The sequence below is a fragment of the Coregonus lavaretus genome (assembly GCF_964263955.1).
Source record: "Coregonus lavaretus genome assembly, chromosome: 36".
Taxonomy (NCBI): Eukaryota; Metazoa; Chordata; class Actinopteri; order Salmoniformes; family Salmonidae; genus Coregonus; species Coregonus lavaretus.
In genome coordinates, this window is record NC_140023.1 from 4041383 (window position 1) to 4061328 (window position 19946).

Sequence of the window (19946 nt, forward strand, 5' to 3'; positions counted from 1 at the left end):
CAACACCCTTGATCATGATTCTCAGTTCCATTACACATACTATGAGTCATTAGATGAAGGCGTCTTCTATACGGGGGAGTTTTGTTCAGAGCCCCGACACTCGGTCTGAACATTAAAACGCATCACTTGTGGTACGCGTTTTGGAAGCATAAGGACCTTATCTTTCATATCAGCGAGATATGGTTAGGGTTCCCAAACGGCCATATTTACATGTTACAGCGCTTATTTATGGAAAACAGACGGAAGAGAGAGTGGACAATGTGCTAAATATTGTAGCTATTAGCATCTCCAAACACCGGTGTGTAAACGGAACGCATTTCCGCGTTATCTCAGTGCTGCTTGTCACTACTTCCTGCCAAACTTTTTTCGCTTTTTACTCTTAATAATTATTTAACAAGTTTACCAACGTCTTAGTTTTGTCCTCACATTACTTTTTTAATTCACCCCGGACGCTTTATCTGGACATGAATCTGCAGGACCTCCGGCCGAAAAAGCTAAGTAACATTATGCCTTCTCATTGCAGTCACTTTCCTCATAATATACAGGAGAACTATCGCCTTATGGTGAAAGTAGCCGAGATGCAAACTCGGCTTCAGACGCAATCATTAGGCAAGGGCAATTTAAGTGTAGGAAAGGATTATACAGCGTCTGTGCCACCAGTAAATACAGGTAGTAGTGTTAATCCCCCTGCACAGTCCCCGCAGCCGGACAATTTTCTCATGGCTTCTGTAAAGAAATGTTATCGGCATGCTCAACCGGTGTCACTCATTCAGTCGATAGAAACGTTCAACCGGTTTTCCCCACTAAGCAAGGAGTCGGAGTGAAAGCCCGAGCCTTCTCAGGTCACTCCTAAACCCGTTATGTGTTCTGAGCTGTCGAAGCCTCCCACCATTAGCTCTGACAAATTGAAATCCATAGTCATTGGTGACTCCATTATCCGCAATATTAGACTTAAAAAGAATCATCCAGCGATCATACATTGTTTACCAGGAGGCAGGGCTACCGACGTAAAGGCTAATCTGAAGATGGTGCTGGCTGAGGCTAAAACTGGCGATTGTTGATGGTATAGGCACCAATGATGTTAGGGTGAAACAGTCAGAGGTCACCAAGCGCAACATAACTTCAGCGTGTAACTTAGCTAGAAAGATGTGTTGGCATCGAGTAATTGTCTCTGGTCCTCTCCCAGTTAGCGGGAGTGATGAGCTCTACAGCAGACTCGCACAACTCAATTGCTGGTTGAAAACTGTTTTCTGCCCCTCCGAAAATATAGAATTAGTAGATAACTGGCCCTCTTTCTGGGACCCCCATAAACAGGACCAAGCCATACCTGCTGACTCCTATCTTAAATTCTCGGACAACCCAAAGATTCCTTGATGCCCTTCCAGACCCTCTCCACCTACCCAAGGATGTCTGAGTACAAAAATCAGTTAACCACCTAACCGAGGAACTAAACTTAACCTGGCACAATACCCTAGATGCAGTCACACCTCTAAAAACAAAAAACATTTGTCACAAGAAACTAGCTTCCTGGTATACAGAAAATACCCAAGCCCTGAAGCAAGCTTCCAGAAAATTGGAAGGGAAATGGCGCTCCACCAAATTGGAAGTCTTCTGACTAGCTTAGAAAGACAGTACCGTGCAATATCGAAGAGCCCTCACTGCTGCTCGATCAGCATACTTTTACAACCTGATTGAGGAGTATAGAAACAATCCAACATTTATTTTTGATACTGTCGCAAAGCTAACTAAAAAGCAGCATTCCCCAAGTGAGCATGGCCTTCACTTCAGCAGTGATGAATTCATGAACTTCTTTGACAAAAAGTAATAAACGGCTCCCTTAGACTCCGGGTTTTGTACTAAAAACTGGCAGTAATAAAGCCTCTCCTGAAAAAGCCAAACCTTGACCCAGATATATATTTTTTTTTTTACTAATCAGCCTATATCAAATCTCCTATTCCTCTCAAAAAAAAATTTAAAAGCTGTTGCACAGCAACTCACTGCCTCCCTGAAGACAAATAATGTATATGAAATGCTCCAGTCTGGTTTTATACCCCATCATAGTACTGTGACTGCACTCGTTAAGGTGTTAAATCACCTTTTAATGGTGCCAGACCAAGTCTCTGCATATGTTCTCGTGCTCCTAGACATTAGTGCCGCTTTTGACAACATCGATCACCACATTCTTTTAGAGAGATTGGAAACCCTAATTGGTCTACATCAGGACTGTTCAACCCTGTTCCTGGAGAGCTACTGTCCTGTAGGTTTTTGCTCCAACCCTAATCTAGCACACCCGATTCTAATAATTAGCAGGTTGATGAGATGAATCAGGTTAGTTACACCTGGGGTTGGAGTGAAAACCTACAGGAGGGTAGCTCTCCAGGAACAGGCTTGGGCAACCCTGGTCTACATGGACAAGTTCTAGCCTGGTTTAGAGCTTATCTGTTGGAAAGATATCAGTTTGTCTCTGTGGATAGTTTGTCCTCTGACAAATCAATGATACATTTCAGTGTCCCTCAAGGTTCCGTTTCAGGACCACTGTTGTTTTCACTATATATTCTACCTCTTGGTGATGTCATTTCGGAAACACAATGTCAACTTTCACTGCTATGCAGACGACACACAGCTGTACATTTCAATGAAACATGGTGAAGCCCCAAAATTGCCTTCCCTGGAAGCTTGTGCTTCAGACATAAGGAAGTGGATGGCGGCAAATGTTTTACTTTTAAACTCGGACAAAACAGAGATGCTAGTTCTAGGTACCAAGAAACAAAGAGATCTGCTGTTTGATCTGACAATTAATCTTGATGGTTGTATAGTCCTTTCAAATAAAACTGTGAAGGACCTTAGTGTTACTCTGGACCTTGATCTCTCTTTTGACAAACATACTGTATCAAAAATATTTCAAAGGCAGCTTTTTTTTCCATCTTCATAACATTGCAAAAATCAGACACCTTCTGTCCAAAAATTTTGCAGAAAAGCTAATTCATGCTTTTTTCACTTCTAAAGTAGATTACTGCAATGCTCTACTCTCCGGCTACCTGGATAAAGCTCTAAATAAACTTCAGTTAGTGCTAAATATGGCTGCTAGAATCTTAACTAGAACCCCAAAATGCGATCATATTACTCCAGTGGCTTCCTGTTAAGGATAGGCCTGATTTCAAGGTTTTACTGCTAACCTACAAGGTTTTACAGCTCCCGAGTGGCGCAGCGGTCTAAGGCACTGCATGTCAGTGCTTGAAGTGTCACTACAGACCCCCTGGCTCGATTCCAGGCTGTATCTCAACCGGCCGTGATTGGGAGTCCCATAGGGTGGCGCACAATTGGCCCAGCGTCGTCCGGGTTTGGCCGGTGTAGGCCGTCATTGTAAATAAGAATTTGTTCTTAACGGACTTGCCTAGCTAGTTAAATAAAGAAAAAATTGCATGGACTTGCTCCTACCTACAGTGAGGGAAAAAAGTATTTGATCCCCTGCTGATTTTGTAAGTTTGCCCACTGACAAAGACATGATCAGTCTATAATTTTAATGGTAGGTTTATTTGAACAGTGAGAGACAGAATAACAACAAAAAAATCCAGAAAAACGCATGTCACAAATGTTATAAATTGATTCGCATTTTAATGAGGGAAATAAGTATTTTACCCCTTTGCAAAACATAACTTAGTACTTGGTGGAAAAACCCTTGTTGGCAATCACAGAGGTCAGAAGTTTCTTGTAGTTGGCCAACAGGTTTGCACACATCTCAGGAGGGAATTTGTCCCACTCCTCTTTGCAGATCTTCTCCAAGTCATTAAGGTTTCGAGGCTGACGTTTGGCAACTCGAACCTTCAGCTCCCTCCACAGATTTTCTATGGGATTAAGGTCTGGAGACTGGCTAGGCCACTCCAGGACCTTAATGTTCTTCTTCTTGAGCCACTCCTTTGTTGCCTTGGCCGTGTGTTTTGGGTCATTGTCATGCTGGAATACCCATCCACGACCCATTTTCAATGCCCTGGCTAAGGGAAGGAGGTTCTCACCCAAGATTTGACGGTACATGGCCCCGTCCATCGTCCCTTTGATGCGGTGAAGTTGTCCTGTCCCCTTAGTAGAAAAACACCCCTAAAGCATAATGTTTCCACGTCCATGTTTGACAGTGGGGATGCTGTTCTTGGGATCATAGGCAGCATTCCTCCGCCTCCAAACACAGCGAGTTGAGTTGATGCCAAAGAGCTCGATTTTGGTCTCATCTGACCACAACACTTTCACCCAGTTCTCCTCTGAATCATTCAGATGTTCATTGGCAAACTTCAGACGGCCCTGTATATGTGCTTTCTTGAGCAGGGGGACCTTGCGGGCGCTGCAGGATTTCAGTCCTTCACAGCGTAGTGTGTTACCAATTGTTTTCTTGGTGACAATGGTCCCAGCTGCCTTGAGATCATTGACAAGATCATCCCGTGTAGTTCTGGGCTGATTCCTTACCGTGCTCATGATCATTGCAACTCCACGAGGAGAGCTCTTTGGTCTTGGCCATGGTGGAGAGTTTAGAATCTGATTGATTGATTGCTTCTGTGGACAGGTGTCTTTTATACAGGTAACAAGCTGAGATTAGGAGCACTCCCTTTAAGAGTGTGCTCCTAATCTCAGCTCGTTACCTGTATAAAAGACACCTGGGAGCCAGAAATCTTTCTGATTGAGAGGGGGTCAAATACTTATTTCCCTCATTAAAATGCAAATCAATTTATAACATTTTTGACATGCGTTTTTCTGGATTTTTTTGTTGTTATTCTGTCTCACTGTTCAAATAAACCTGCCATTAAAATTATAGACTGATCATTTCTTTGTCAGTGGGCAAACGTACAAAATCAGCAGGGGATCAAATACTTTTTTCACTCACTGTAGCTCTACAATTTGGTCATGCCGTACATACCTACACATACGTTACGGTCACATGATGGAGGCCTCCTTATTGTTCCTAGAATTTCTAAGCAAACAGCTGGAGGCAGGGCTTTCTCCTATAGAGCTCAATTTTCATGGAATGGTCTGCCGATCAATTTGAGATATGTAGACTTGGTCTTTTTGCCGTCCCTAAGAGGGGTGCGTCACGTCGTGCCAGGCTTTTTTCGCTATACTCGACAGGAGTGGGTTGAGTCACAGCGGTGATCTTGTCCAGTTTTGCACCCCCTCTGGCTTGTGCGGTGGGGGAGATCTTTGTGGGCTATACTCAGCCTTGTCAGAGGGTAGTAAGTTGGTGGTCTGTTGATATCCCTCTAGTAGTGTGGGGGCTGTGCTTTGGCAACGTGGGTGGGGTTATATCTTGCCTGGTTTGCCGTCTCCGGGTGTATCATCGGACGGTGCCACAGTGTTGTCGTCCCCCCCTCCCGGGTAAATCTCCAGTATCTATGCTGCAATAGTCTATGTGCCAGGCGGCTAGGGTAAGTATGTCCTACCTGGTGTAATTATCCTGTCTTTATCTAGTGTCCTGTGTGATCTTAAGTATGCTCCCTCTAATTCTCCCATCTCTCTCCCTCTTTATCCCCTCCCGGAGGACCTGAGCCTTAGGACCATGCCTCAGGAGTACCTGGGCTGAGGACTCCTGGCTGTCCCCGTCCCCAGTCCACCTGGTCGTGCTGCTGATCAAGTTTCTGCTGTTCTGCCTGTGGCTATGGAACCCTGACCTGTTCATTAGACGTGCTACCTGGTCGTGCTGCTGCTCCAGTTTCAACTGTTCTGCCTGCGGCTATGGAACCATGACCTGTCCACAGGACGTGCTATCTTGTCTCAGACCTGCTGTTTTCGACCCTCCCTCTCCCTGTCTCCCTCTCTACCGCACCTGCTGTCTCGACCTCTGAATGCTTGGCTATGAAAAGCCAACTGACATTTAATCCTGAGGTGCTGACCTGTTGCACCCTCTACAACCACTGTGATAATTATTTGACCCTGCTGGTCATCTATGAACGTTTGAACATCTTGAAGAACGATCTGGCCTTAATGTCCATGTGGTCTTATAATCTCCGAATTGGCCACCTTATAAAAGAGAATTGGCCACCCCTCAGAGCCTGGTTCCTCTCTAGGTTTCTTCCTAGGTTCCTACCTTTCTAGGGAGTTTTTCCTAGCCACCATGCTTCTACATCTGCATTGCTTGCTTTTGGGGTTTTAGGCTAGGTTCTGTATAAGCGCTTTGTGACAGCTGCTGATGTAAAAAGGGCTTTATAAATAAATACGATTTGTAAACGGAAGACGGATGCCACAAACGTGTTGTCACTGAAAAATACTGTCATTGAAAAAAACAACAGTGTTAAAACAGTGTACAGTAAGTGTATATTTTGCATTTGTGAACTTATTTTGATGAGATATGAAAGTAGAGGGATTTATGTTTCCAGAATCGTACCGCAATTGAGAATCGATTCACGTTTAGATGGAGTATTTGGCTGTTTTGGTTTCTAGAACCAATTCACCTTTAAACAGAACATGTAAGGTCTTTGGACTATAAGGAGTAACGTATAGGGCTAGTTATTACTGCACTGTTGGAGCTAGAAACACAAGCGTTTGACTGCAAATCTGCAAATCTGTGTACGCCACCAATAAACTTAGATTTGATTTTGATTTGTGCAATAACCACTTTTCTATCCAGTTTTTATGCGAGTAAAGCCATACCATATACATAAAAAAAAAAAATCACAACAGCTGTGATGGAAACAGGATGTTTCGGTACAATTTTATAAATGCCAACAGATAATTTGTTTGTGCGACATGGTGGATTTTTTGCGTCTGTAAAATGAATTGTGAGAAATTATGGTGGAAACGTCTTTACGGGCAATTACCATCATATCAAATCAAAATCAAATCAAATTGTATTGGCCACATGCGCCGAATACAACAGGTGTTGACATTACAGTGAAATGCTTACTTACAGCCCTTAACCAACAATGCATTTATTTTTTTATAAAAAAAGTAAAATAAAACAACAACAAAAAAGTGTTGAGAAAAAAAGAGCAGAAGTAAAATAAAATAACAGTAGGGAGGCTATATATACAGGGGGGTACCGGTGCAGAGTAAATGTGCGGGGGCACCGGCTAGTTGAGGTAATTGAGGTAATATGTACATGTGGGTAGAGTTAAAGTGACTATGCATAAATAATTAACAGAGTAACAGCAGTGTAAAAAGATGGGGTGGGGGTGGGGGTGGGGGGGCAGTGCAAATAGTTCGGTTAGCCATGATTAGCTGTTCAGGAGTCTTATGGCTTGGGGGTAGAAGCTGTAGAGAAGTCTTTTGGACCTAGACTTGGCACTCCGGTACCGCTTGCCGTGCAGTAGCAGAGAGAACAGTCTATGACTAGGGTGGCTGGAGTCTTTGACAATTTTGAGGGCCTTCCTCTGATACTGCCTGGTATAAAGGTCCTGGATGGCAGGAAGCTTGGCCCGAGTGATGTACTGTGCCGTACGCACTACCCTCTGTTGTGCCTTGCGGCTGAGCAGTTGCCATACCAGGCGGTGATGCAACCAGTCAGGATGCTCTCGATGGTGCAGCTGTATAATTTTTTGAGGATCTGAGGACCCATGCCAAATATTTTCAGTCTCCTGAGGGTGAATAGGCTTTGTCGTGCCCTCTTCATGACTGTCTTGGTGTGTTTGGACCATGATAGTTCATTGGTGATGTGGACACCAAGGAACTTGAAGCTCTCAACCTGTTCCACTACAGCCCCGTCGATGAGAATGGGGGCGTACTCAGTCCTCTTTTTTTTCCTGTAGTCCACAATCATCTCCTTTGTCTTGGTCACGTTGAGGGAGAGGTTGTTATCCTGGCACCACACGGCCAGGTCTCTGACCTCCTCCCTATAGGCTGTCTCATCATTGTCTGTGATCAGGCCTACCACTGATGTGTTGTCTGCAAACTTAATGATGGTGTTGGAATCGTGCCTGGCCATGCAGTCATGGGTGAACAGGGAGTACAGGAGGGGACTGAGCACGCACCCCTGAGGGGCCCCCGTGTGAGGATCAGTGTGGCAGATGTGTTGTTACCTACCCTTACCACCTGGGGGCGGCCCGTCAGGAAGTCCAGGATCCAGTTGCAGAGGGAGGTGTTTAGTCCCAGGATCCTTAGCTTAGTGATGAGCTTTGAGGGCACTATGGTGTTGAATGCTGAGCTGTAGTCAATGAATAGCATTCTCACGTAGGTGTTCCTCTTGTCCAGGTGGGAAAGGGCAGTGTGGAGTGCAATAGAGATTGCATCATCTGTGGATCTGTTGGGGCGATATGCAAATTGGAGTGGGTCTAAGGTTTCTGGGATAATGGTGTTGATGCGAGCCATGACCAGCCTTTCAAAGCACCTCATGGCTACAGACGTCAGTGCTATGGGTCGGTAGTCATTTAGGCAGGTTATCTTAGTGTCCTTGGGCACGGGGACTATGGTGGTTTGCTTGAAACATGTTGGTATTACAGACTCAGTCAGCGACATGTTGAAAATGTCAGTGAAGACACTTGCCAGTTGGGCAGCACATGCTCGGAGTACACGTCCTGGTAATCCGTCTGGCCCTGCGGCCTTGTGAATGTTGACCTGCTTAAAAGTCTTACTCACATTGGCTACGGAGAGCGTGATCACATAGTCATCCGGAACAGCTGGTGCTCTCATGCATGCTTCAGTGTTGCTTGCCTCGAAGTGAGCATAGAAGTGGTTTAGCTCGTCTGGAAGTCTTGTCTCACTAGGCAGCTTGCGGCTGTGCTTCCCTTTGTAGTCTGTAATAGTCTTCAAGCCCTGCCACATCAGACGAGCGTCAGAGCCGGTGTAGTACGATTCAATCTTAGTACTGTACTGACTCTTTGCCTGTTTGATGGTTCGTCGGAGGGCATAGCGGTAAACTTGGAGTTTGGAGGTGGAGCAATTGAAGTTGAAGAGTCCTGGTGTTAGTGTCGTGCAGAAGGTGTCGTATGCTGAGGCAGTGAAGATAGTAGAGGAGGATGGGTCAAGTGTGAGGGATCCTGAGAGGATCCTTGTGAGTAGTAGATCTGTACCAGCACAAAGGGATAGGCCAACAAGTGATATATGCTTCAGTAAGGTTGGCTTCTTAGCGTTCATAGCAATGGTTATCAACTGTACTGCAGAAATGGAACGTGAATCACAGAAAATATGTTGTGGTGGCAGATGCAGAGAAGTATTTGGGTATACGAGATTTGACTTCAGAAGAGTTACAGGGTTTGTTGAGTGGTGGTGTCCCGTCCTCCCAGGCCATTGTCATGGTGCAGGAGTAGATAGGGTCAAAGTAGTGGAATGGGGTAGTGGGTTTTTAATGAGTGTATGGTTCATTTGAGAAATATGTTTTTGTTTTTCCTTTCCCCCTTTTGTATTACAAAGTATAATGGATTTATATTATAGTACAATTGGGGGCGTTAATGCAACATATTGAATGCCAACCGCCATTAAACTCCAAAGAAGAAGAAACTTGGAGTCACGCGATGATATGGTGTGTTGTCCTCCCCACTACGACTCGGTCTTGGCTAGAAGGGATTCAGAATGTGTCAAATTAAAGTAATATCGACGTTTCGTAGCAGGTTAGGATAATTAATGTAGCAGTTTATGAGATTTAGGTTAGGAAAAGGGTTAGCTAAAATGTTAAACAAACAACAACAAAAAACTGCTTTTTGCATTCATTTGACAAAAGCTGGATCCCTTCTAGCCATGACCCTACTTTCGAGAAACCATGCAGTTTATTAAACTACAGATTAAATTGATTACGATTAACTTCATATGGTGGTGAAAGTGCATTGTGCTCTTGATACTGCTTCTCAAAAAATATAGAGGGTCTTATTCTGGTGACACGATGCTCGACTGCCATTTGACAAAGAAAAATATTATCGCTCTAATCAAGACTATACCCGCACAGAGCCTACCGCGATCTTTGGGTAGAGCGCACGTGCCAACACCAGGGTATGCACATTTGCTATTTAATGCAACAGTTTTTGTGAGTTGAATTATTATTTTTTATTCGGTACCTGAAAATGTAAGTGAAGAAATACATTTTGTGTGCACTAACTATGTCATCACGCACTGATTTTTATCTGCAAAAAGTCAATTTGGTGGAAACGCTTCATTGTTGGGAAAATATACATATTTTTTTTTATGCGGGTTCGAGATGCCGTGTTCAGAACTCGGAAATCTCGGACTTCATTGCGTTCAAAACAGCTGGGAACGCGAAAAAAAGAAGAAAGAAAACGAACTCCGACTGGGTTTGAACGGTTATCCAACTCGGAATTCCAACTCGGGCCTCTTTCTAGAGCTACAACTTTCTGACCTGAAGATCACTGACGTCATGATTTGACCTCGTATTTTTCCTTGTTGTTTTGAACGCAGCACTAGCTATTCATACCAACTATGTTGGTCAATTGTAGTTGTATGACGCCATGAAATCCCTGACTACTAAACCATGTAAACAATATTTTTTTCTGGATAGCAAAGAGCTAGATCACGAAAAGATGATTTACAGATCTGTGAATTTGTGCAGGCACGCGCAACTAAGAGGTTCTCGAGAGTTCAATCGATTTGAAAAGTCCAAAATGGCGATGGATGGTATGACCACGTCTCCATCAGGACTATCGTATCACAATGTTGGAGACTTTTACCCCAGAAAATTCGGTTCCAAGCCGGACGTGGTGCCGTCCGGGGTGACCGAGAGGAAAGTTGGTCCCCTGGATAAGACTGACATGGTAGTGGTGGACGTTATCAACGATTCAGGTAGCTAGCTAACGTTACCGGTAGCTATGTTATGCTAGCTAGCCAGCGCAATGTTGGTAGGGTAACGACACTATCCAACTGGCTAGCTACGGTTAGCGCTAGCGCCCATAATCAGCTGTGAAGCATCTTTCCACAACTGTGTCTAGCTAGCTAGATAGCTGGCTAGGTAAATCTTCACTGTAACTAATGCATTGTCATTGCTATGTGATGAATGCCAAGACAATAAGACTTATCAGCTAACTTGCTTTGCTAGAGTGAGCTTGCCTGAATTCCCGGGCAAAGTTCATTAACGTTGACGATGTTTCATCTGCTAGTTAGCTATGTAACGTTAGGCCAGCTAGTTAGCATGCAGGAAAACAGAGATAGCCAATTACCTAACTTAGCTATCTGCACATATTTTTTTAAACCTTTGCCAACATCATCTTGTTTGCACAGCCAGACCTAGCCATAACGTTACGACTAGAATGATAGATGGCTAAAACAGACCACGCCGATTGGAGTTTCAATCTGAGATTTACCCCCGGTGTCTTACCCAAAAGGCTCCGACTTTTCTGTTTCCATCTATGCGGGGTGGCACCCCTGTCTCACTGCCCATGGTTCCGGTTGGCCCGACATGGTGCCAAGGCCAGGCCACTGGTACTTCGTAGCTTGCATTTACATAACAATAGCTAACTGTGAACATTTGACACCTTATCACAAAGCAACTGTCTTGATGGCTGTTGATTCTGCTCGCCACAAGTCTTTAGTGGCACACTCCTGATGGAGACACAATTGTACTAGAGTTGACATTAACATAAAACACTGGCAACACACTGACGTGGGGTAAGTCTTAGGTGGAAATGCATTTTGAAAACCATGCATAGTCAAACGTGTCATCCTGGTAACTTCAAAATAACCTTAGATGAAAACTTTACTTTATATCAGTAATCTCTGTTGATGTACTTCCTCTGCAGATATCCCAATGCACCGAAAAAAGCATGAAACTGACACGTATGTGCTGGTAAGTTTTCCTTTTTTAAGACACCAGTTGGTAGGGTCTAAAGAAAAAAAAAACTGTATAATAATTACTGGCAGCCTACTGTAGCTGAGTAAGAAGGATAAACACTACATTGTGAAGCCACTAGATGGTAGTATTATGTAAGACTTATAGCTTGTATCCTCCTGCTTCTCTGCAAGCATTACAGGGTTCATCCTTCTCTCTCACATCATTTCATGTGACTGTGTTTGTGTGGTACCCACAGGGTACTATACACCCATTCCGGAAGACGCACCGGTCCTTCTTAGGGAAACTCTCTCAAGAATTCCGCTTGGTGACTTCAGACAGACGGGTAAGTTAGCAGTAAGGGGTGTGTGCATACCTGTGCATTGCCTAATACACCTTGCTGTTTACATACTCTGAAACACAGTAATACATTTTTTTTCCCACTCGCGACCTCTACAAGCCAGAATATTGAATACAATTACATTTGAACTTACTCCACCGGTTGTCTGGGCGGTTGGTCCTTATGTCAAATCACATTTTATTTGCCACATGCGCCGATTACAACAGGTGTAGACCTTACAGTGAAATGCTTACTTACAAGCCCTTAACCAACAATGCAGTTTGAAGAAAAATAAGTGTTAAGTTAAAAATAACAAATAATAAAAGAGCAGCAGTAAAATAAAATAACAGTAGCGAGGCTACATACAGGGGGTACCGGTACAGAGTCAATGTGAAATAACAGTAGGGAGGCTACATACAGGGGGTACCGGTACAGAGTCACTGTGAAATAACAGTAGGGAGGCTACATACAGGGGGTACCGGTACAGAGTCACTGTGAAATAACAGTAGGGAGGCTACATACAGGGGGTACCGGTACAGAGTCACTGTGCGGGGCACAGGTTAGTCGAGGTAATTTAGGTAATATGTACATGTGGGTAGAGTTAAAGTGACTATGCATAGATAATAAACAGAGTAGCAGCTGTGTAAAAGAGGGGGGAGGGACAATGCAAATTGTCTGGGTAGCCATGATTAGCTGTTCAGGATTCTTATGGCTTGGGGGTAGAAGCTGTTAAGAAGCCTATTGGACCTATACTTGGCGCTCCGGTACCGCTTGCCGTGCGGTAGCAGAGAGAACAGTCTATGGCTAGGGTGGCTGGAGTCTTTGACAATTTTTAGGGCCTTTCTCTGACACCGCCTGGTATAGTGGTCCTGGATGACAGGAAGCTTGGCACCAGTGAGGTACTGGGCCGTACGCACTACCCTCTGTTGTGCCTTGCGGTCGGAGGCCGAGCAGTTGCCATAGCAGGCAGTGATGCAACCAGTCAGGATGCTCTCGATGGTGCAGCTGTATAACTTTTTGAGGACCCATGCCAAATCTTTTCAGTCTCGCAAAATAAAATAAAAATACCCTCAGGAAAGTACCCTACCTTTTTAGAACGTGATGCACATTATGTATACAAACCTTTTAGAACGTGATGCACATTATGTATACAATAGCATCAGTAGATTGAAAATACAAACCGGAAATACCAGCTAACAAGACCATATACACACCAGCGTTCTGAAAAGTCAGGTTAATAACACTTTCCTGTGGATAATTTGTCTCAAATTTCCAATGGTAGAAGGATGAAATCAGGGGACAACAGGTAGAGTAAGTTAAAACGAAGTTTACTCAACATTTTGAATGTATATATTAGACAAAAGTGGAGGCTTCCACACTGACTCGTAGAGGGTAGCGTGTACATTAAAATACCTCAGGGACAAACTCTCCTGCAGTGCTCTTTGTTTGGGAATTCCCCAATCCCCCTTCCCAGATGACCCTGACTTAATTATTGCACTATTATGGTAAACCGTTTAGATATCTCATCTCATAGGCAAGCGCCCAAACACCTCATGATAATCTTTCACTCTATGGACTTCTTCATCACAGTGGGAATGGACAGGCCTTGCCAACCCAACTTGGCAAACAGAGTTTTCAGTAATCTGATTGATAATGGACTTGTCCAGGAAGGCTCAGAGACTTGATGGAATTGTAGAACACACGTGGGGTGGTGTGCAGAGTGTAATCTACTTTTTGGCCTACACCAGGGTCCTACTTTTACAAACAAAACCAGGATTGGATTAGTGCACAGCTTACAGAGCAAACAAAGTCCAAGGCTAAACATTGATTGAATGTGAAAATGCCGCTCAACTCATGGTATCATATCTCATTTGGGGATGCTCAGCCCAAGCCGTGCCCGTTTTTTACAGTCAGCATCACTGTCAAGAGAAATATTTTTCATTCTAACAAAGATTTCTACATATATTTCAGGATGTTGTGTATCCCTGGAAATAATCAGAATTAATGTAAACATTACAGTTTTGAAAACACAGCTTGTCCAAAAAAAGTGGTCTCTTGGCACAACTTACCCCAGGTAGGGTAAACTGAGCCGCGGGACAGGGTAAGTTAAGCCACCTACAATTGTTTGTACTGTATGAAATATTACCACTTTCTTTTTAAAACCATGTATCTTTATTTCCCAAACACAATTCAATCACAATAGCTTATTGGTCTTTTAATAATTTTAAGCACCTTTTAACACAGACTTAAAGCTGCAATATGTAACTTTTTGGGCGACGCGTCCAATTCACAAAGAAATGTGTGTTTTTAGATCTGTCAAGTCTAAGAAGTGGTAGTTCTGTTTTATGTTCACTATTTCTATGCTTCCCGTTAAGTTTTGTTTTTGTGTCTTTTACTTTGGGCTTTGTTCACAAGTGTCAAACAGCTGAAAATACAATATTTTTGGTTATGGAAAATATATTTCACAGCGGTTAAGATGGTACAATGATTCTCTACACTATATTTTCTTGATTTGTCACATAAACTGAAATTAGCCGAACTATTAGAATTTTAGCAACCAGGAAATGGCGGCGCGATTTCTGCATAGTGCATCTTTAAAGGAATACTTTGGGATTTTGGCAATGAGGCCCTTTTATCTACTTCCACAGTGTCAGATGAACTAGTGGATACCATTTTTATGTCTGTGTCCAGTATGAAGGAAATTAGAGGTAGTTTCGCGAGCCAATGCTAACTAGTGTTAGCGCAATGACTGGAAGTCTATGGGTATCTCCTAGCATGCTAGTAGATACCCATAGAAGTCCAGTCATTGCGCTAACGTATGTGGACACCCCTTCAAATTAGTAGATTTGGCTATTTCAGCCACACCCGTTGCTGACGGGTGTATAAAATAGAGCACACAGCCAAGCAATCTCCATAGATAAACATTGGCAGTAGAATGGCCTTACTGAAGAGCTGAGGGATATTTCAATCTGGCACCGCCATAGGATGCCACCTTTCCAACAAGTCAGTTCGTCAAATTTCTGCCCTGCTAGAGCGGCCCCAGTCAACAGCAAGTGCTGTTATTGTGAAGTGGAAACGTCTAGCAGCAACAACGGCTCAGCCGCAAAGTGGTAGGCCACACAAGCTCGCAGAACAGGACTGCAGTGTGGAAGCTCGTAAAAATAGTCTGTCTTCGGTTGCAACACTCACTACTGAGTTCCAAACTGCCTCTGGAAGCAATGTCAGCACAAGAACTGTTCGCTGGGAGTTTCATGAAATGGGTTTCCATGGTCGAGCAGCCGCACACAAGCCTAAGATCACCATGCGCAATGCCAAGCTTCGGCTGGAGTGGTGTAAAGCTCGCCGCCGTTGGACTCTGGAGCAGTGGAAACGCGTTCTCTGCAGTGATGAATCACGCTTCACAATCTGGCAGTCCGGACTAATCTGGGTTTGGTGGATGCCAGGAGAACGATGCCTGCGCGAATGCATAGTGCCAACTGTAGAGTTGGTGGAGGAGGGATAATGGTCTGGGGCTGTTTTTCATGGTTCGGGCTAGGCCCATTAGTTCCAGTGAAGGGAAATCTTAACGCTACAATATACAATGACATTCTAGACGATTCTGTGCTTCCAACTTTGTGACAACAGTTTGGGGAAGGCTCTTTCCTGTTTCAGCATGACAATGCCCCCATGCAGAAAGCGAGGTCCATACAGAAATGGTTTGTCGAGAACGGTGTGGAAGAACTTGAATGGCCTGCACAGAGCCCTGACCTCAACCCCATCGAACACCTTTGTGATGAATTGGAATGCTGACTGCGTGCCAGGACTAATCGCCCAACATCAGTGCCCGACCTCACTAATGCTCTTGTGGCTGAATGAAAACAAGTCCCCGCAGCAATGTTCCAACATCTAGTGGAAAGCCTTCCCAGAAGAGTGGGGGCGTCCACATGTAGTGTATGTTTAGGACCTCATATTGAAGCTTATAGAGACCCCAACTGATGTATTGAACAATCTTAAAATGATATACTTTGGTTTATATACAAGCATCATGACCTCTTAACACAATTAATTAATTTGACTTGGAGAAAATCAGTTTTTTCCATGTGGTTTCTTCCTTTACAGACTCCATGAAATGACCTCTTCCCAAATATTTGGTCAAATGATTAATTTTATATTTAGTTTCCTAGAAACAAGGGTGGCTCAACATACCCCTTTGGCTCAACTTACCCCACTCTCCCCTATAGATCAACTTTGGGTTGCCTCCATTTTGTCAAGCCTTTGAAGCATCATCCATCACTTGCACAAAGAAGTGGATATGTGCAACATCTTTGACAATTTTTGCCACGTAAACATCACTTTTATACACTGCTCAAAATAATTAAAGGGAACACTTAAACAACACATCCTAGATCTGAATGAATTAAATAATCTTATTAAATACTTATTTCTTTACATAGTTGAATGTGCTGACAACAAAATCACAAAAATTATCAATGGAAATCAAATGTATCCAACCCATGGAGGTCTGGATTTGGAGTCATCCTCAAAATTAAAGTGGAAAACCACACTACAGGCTGATCCAACTTTGATGTAATGTCCTTAAAACAAGTCAAAATGAGGCTCAGTAGTGTGTGTGGCCTCCACGTGCCTGTATGACCTCCCTACAACGCCTGGGCATGCTCCTGATGAGGTGGCGGATGGTCTCCTGAGGGATCTCCTCCCAGACCTGGACTAAAGCATCCGCCAACTCCTGGACAGTCTGTGGTGCAATGTGGCGTTGGTGGATGGAGCGAGACATGATGTCCCAGATGTGCTCAATTGGATTCAGGTCTGGGGAACGGGCGGGCCAGTCCATAGCATCAATGCCTTCCTCTTGCAGGAACTGCTGACACACTCCAGCCACATGAGGTCTAGCATTGTCTTGCATTAGGAGGAACCCAGGGCCAACCGCACCAGCATATGGTCTCACAAGGGGTCTGAGGATCTCATCTCGGTACCTAATGGCAGTCAGGCTACCTCTGGCGAGCACATGGAGGGCTGTGCGGCCCCCCAAATAAATGCCACCCCACACCATGACTGACCCACCGCCAAACCGGTCATGCTGGAGGATGTGCGTCTCCAGACTCTGTCACGTCTGTCACGTGCTCAGTGTGAACCTGCTTTCATCTGTGAAGAGCACAGGGCGCCAGTGGCGAATTTGCCAATCTTGGTGTTCTCTGGCAAATGCCAAACGTCCTGCACGGTGTTGGGCTGTAAGCACAACCCCACCTGTGGACGTCGGGCCCTCATACCACCCTCATGGAGTCTGTTTCTGACCGTTTGAGCAGACACATGCACATTTGTGGCCTGCTGGAGGTCATTTTGCAGGGCTCTGGCAGTGCTCCTCCTGCTCCTCCTTGCACAAAGGCGGAGGTAGCGGTCCTGCTGCTGGGTTGTTGCCCTCCTACGGCCTCCTCCACGTCTCCTGATGTACTGGCCTGTCTCCTGGTAGCGCCTCCATGCTCTGTACACTACGCTGACAGACACAGCAAACCTTCTTGCCACAGCTCGCATTGATGTGCCATCCTGGATGAGCTGCACTACCTGAGCCACTTGTGTGGGTTGTAGACTCCGTCTCATGCTACCACTAGAGTGAAAGTGACCAAAACATCAGCCAGTAAGCATAGGAACTGAGAAGTGGTCTGTGGTCACCACCTGCAGAACCCCTTCTAATTGCCTATAATTTCCACCTGTTGTCTATTCCATTTGCACAACAGCATGTGAAATGTATTGTCAATCAGTGTTGCTTCCTAAGTGGACAGTTTTATTTCACAGAAGTGTGATTGACTTGGAGTTACATTGTGTTGTTTAAGTGTTCCATTAATTTTTTTGAGCAGTAGGTTGTACCCATATATGTATGCCTGGTATATCTTTGCTGAAAGGCTATTGATTAGCTTTAGGCTACTTGGCGGAGAAAAAGGCATAAGGCTCTGCAAAGTACAATACTGTTATACAAGCCAGACTGAGAGGATACGTGACCTTGACAGTGAAGGCATGTTCTGGCTTAAAACACTTCTCACTTTAAAACAAGGTCTTTATGGAGGATGAATATGGAAAGATTCTGTATGGAGGAATGGTCTAAGATCCCTCCCAATGTGTTCTCCAATCTCATAAAACATTTTAGAAAAAGGCTCAGTGCCGTTATCCTCGCAAGCTGAGGGTGCTGGACTGTAGTGTTTAAGCTGGATCCAATAATTCTGACTCCTATCTTTTTGAAAAATGTTATTATTACTTGTTAAACAAAATCTATTTCTCTGAGCAATTGTATTAGTATAAATAAATAAATTGGAGCTCAGTATTTATTTTATAGCCTTTATCTGCTCCTCTTTATCAAGGGATCCAATAATTCCAGAGCCCACTGTAGGCTGGTGTCAAAGGAGCAGGGCTATGTGCAACTCAGAGTAAACTGTCCCTACCACGGCTCAAACCCGGGGTCCTCTGTCGCGCTAACACGTACATGACTGACATCCTTGACAAAGTACGAACCAGTTGAGCTATAGAAAAATATCCAATTTAGATGGCACCATTGGCAACATTTTAAGCTCTGCAGTGAGCTTACGGCATGTTCTTATCTCCATTACACATGGGATAGTGGATGGTATAACGACCGGACTGTAAGGCTTCTGTCCACAGGGACACGTTAAGGCTCTGGACTGATACCCTGCTCTCCACTGACTGTGTACAGCGAGGGTACATGGGGGTTCAATCCCCTCTTTAGGAATGATCTGTATGTGTTCCATCTGCCGGTGTGCTAGCTAGCTCTGCTGGTGTAGCTCGGCATGCCTCTACTGGAGGACCAATGGGATGGTTAGCCTGGGGGCTGCACTGTCTGGGATAAGCTGCTTTTGGCTCCAAGCGGCCCATCTGCTAGAGGTGAAGGCCCTCATCTACAAGAGTAGGGACTAGGGAGAACGTGTGCTGTGGTGTGACCTTTGACTACTCTCCCTAGAAGCTGTATGGAAGAGACTGGCACTGGGTTCGGTTCTATAGGAACAGAGACTGATCGAGGTAGAGTCATCTTAGTTCACTTCACATGCATAGAGAGGAGACTAAGTTTTCTGAAAATAAAATTGACTTGATACTTTGGCGGAGAAAGTGGGGAGTGGTGTCTTTCTTGATAGGGGTGTGATAATTGAGGTTAGGCTCACTGGCTGGACACTGTTCCATCCATGCACCTACTAGCAGGAGTCTTCCAGACTGATACAGCTGTTGCAGTAGGTCCTCTCCCCCTGTGCTGCAGAGTAGGCCTATACTCTGCTGGATAGAAGGCATAACAGTGAAACTACTAGTCACACAGAGAAGATGCAGTCAGTCTGACTTCCTCACTATGGAGCTTAGGAGTCACTTGCCATATAGAAAATAATAATATGCCATTTAGCAACACTTTTTTTATCCTAAGCGACTTACAGTCATGCGGTCATACATTTTACATATGGGTGGCCCTGGGAATCAAAACCACAATCCCGGCGTTGCAAGTGCCATGCTCAACCAACTGAGCCACACAGCAGCCATGGATAACTCAGGCTTATGATGCATGCATTTTGCGTGGTGCTGGCTCGGGCTGATGATGCTGTATAGAGTTTGTCGCAAGCTGATGATGCAGTACTTTACGTAGGCACATTATTTATAGATGATATATCAGCAACTGTAGTCTGTGACTCAGGGTGGCTGATTTTCCTAAGGGTGTTTGCGAGTGTCACTCCAATGTAAGATTTAACTTCGATATGTGATGTCTTCAGTACAACCCTCAGGAAAAAGATGTGCTGACATGTTTACCTGCAATACTGCCGTCACCCAGAGGGTGTCAGTGTGTAATCTCTGTGTGTTTTTTCAAGTGTGTGTGTAGTTGGGATGTGTTGGGCAGCATACTGTCGCTCTGTTTGCACACACACACGGGCACAGCGTTCT

At 44.5% G+C, this 19946-nt stretch overlaps 1 protein-coding gene across 1 annotated transcript in view; it reads left to right on the forward strand.

Moving 5' to 3' along the window:
* Positions 1 to 10442: 10442 nt before the first annotated feature.
* The window catches only part of LOC311110845 (zinc transporter 6-like), a gene marked incomplete at its 5' end in the record, with an annotated part of 72243 nt that continues 62739 nt past the window's right edge, over positions 10443 to 19946 (forward strand). Inside the window, 3 exons of the mRNA XM_084153437.1 lie at positions 10443 to 10701; positions 11655 to 11701; positions 11943 to 12029. Of these exons, the coding sequence (XP_084009563.1) occupies positions 10443 to 10701; positions 11655 to 11701; positions 11943 to 12029 (393 nt within the window). The remainder of the gene's footprint in view (positions 10702 to 11654; positions 11702 to 11942; positions 12030 to 19946) is intronic.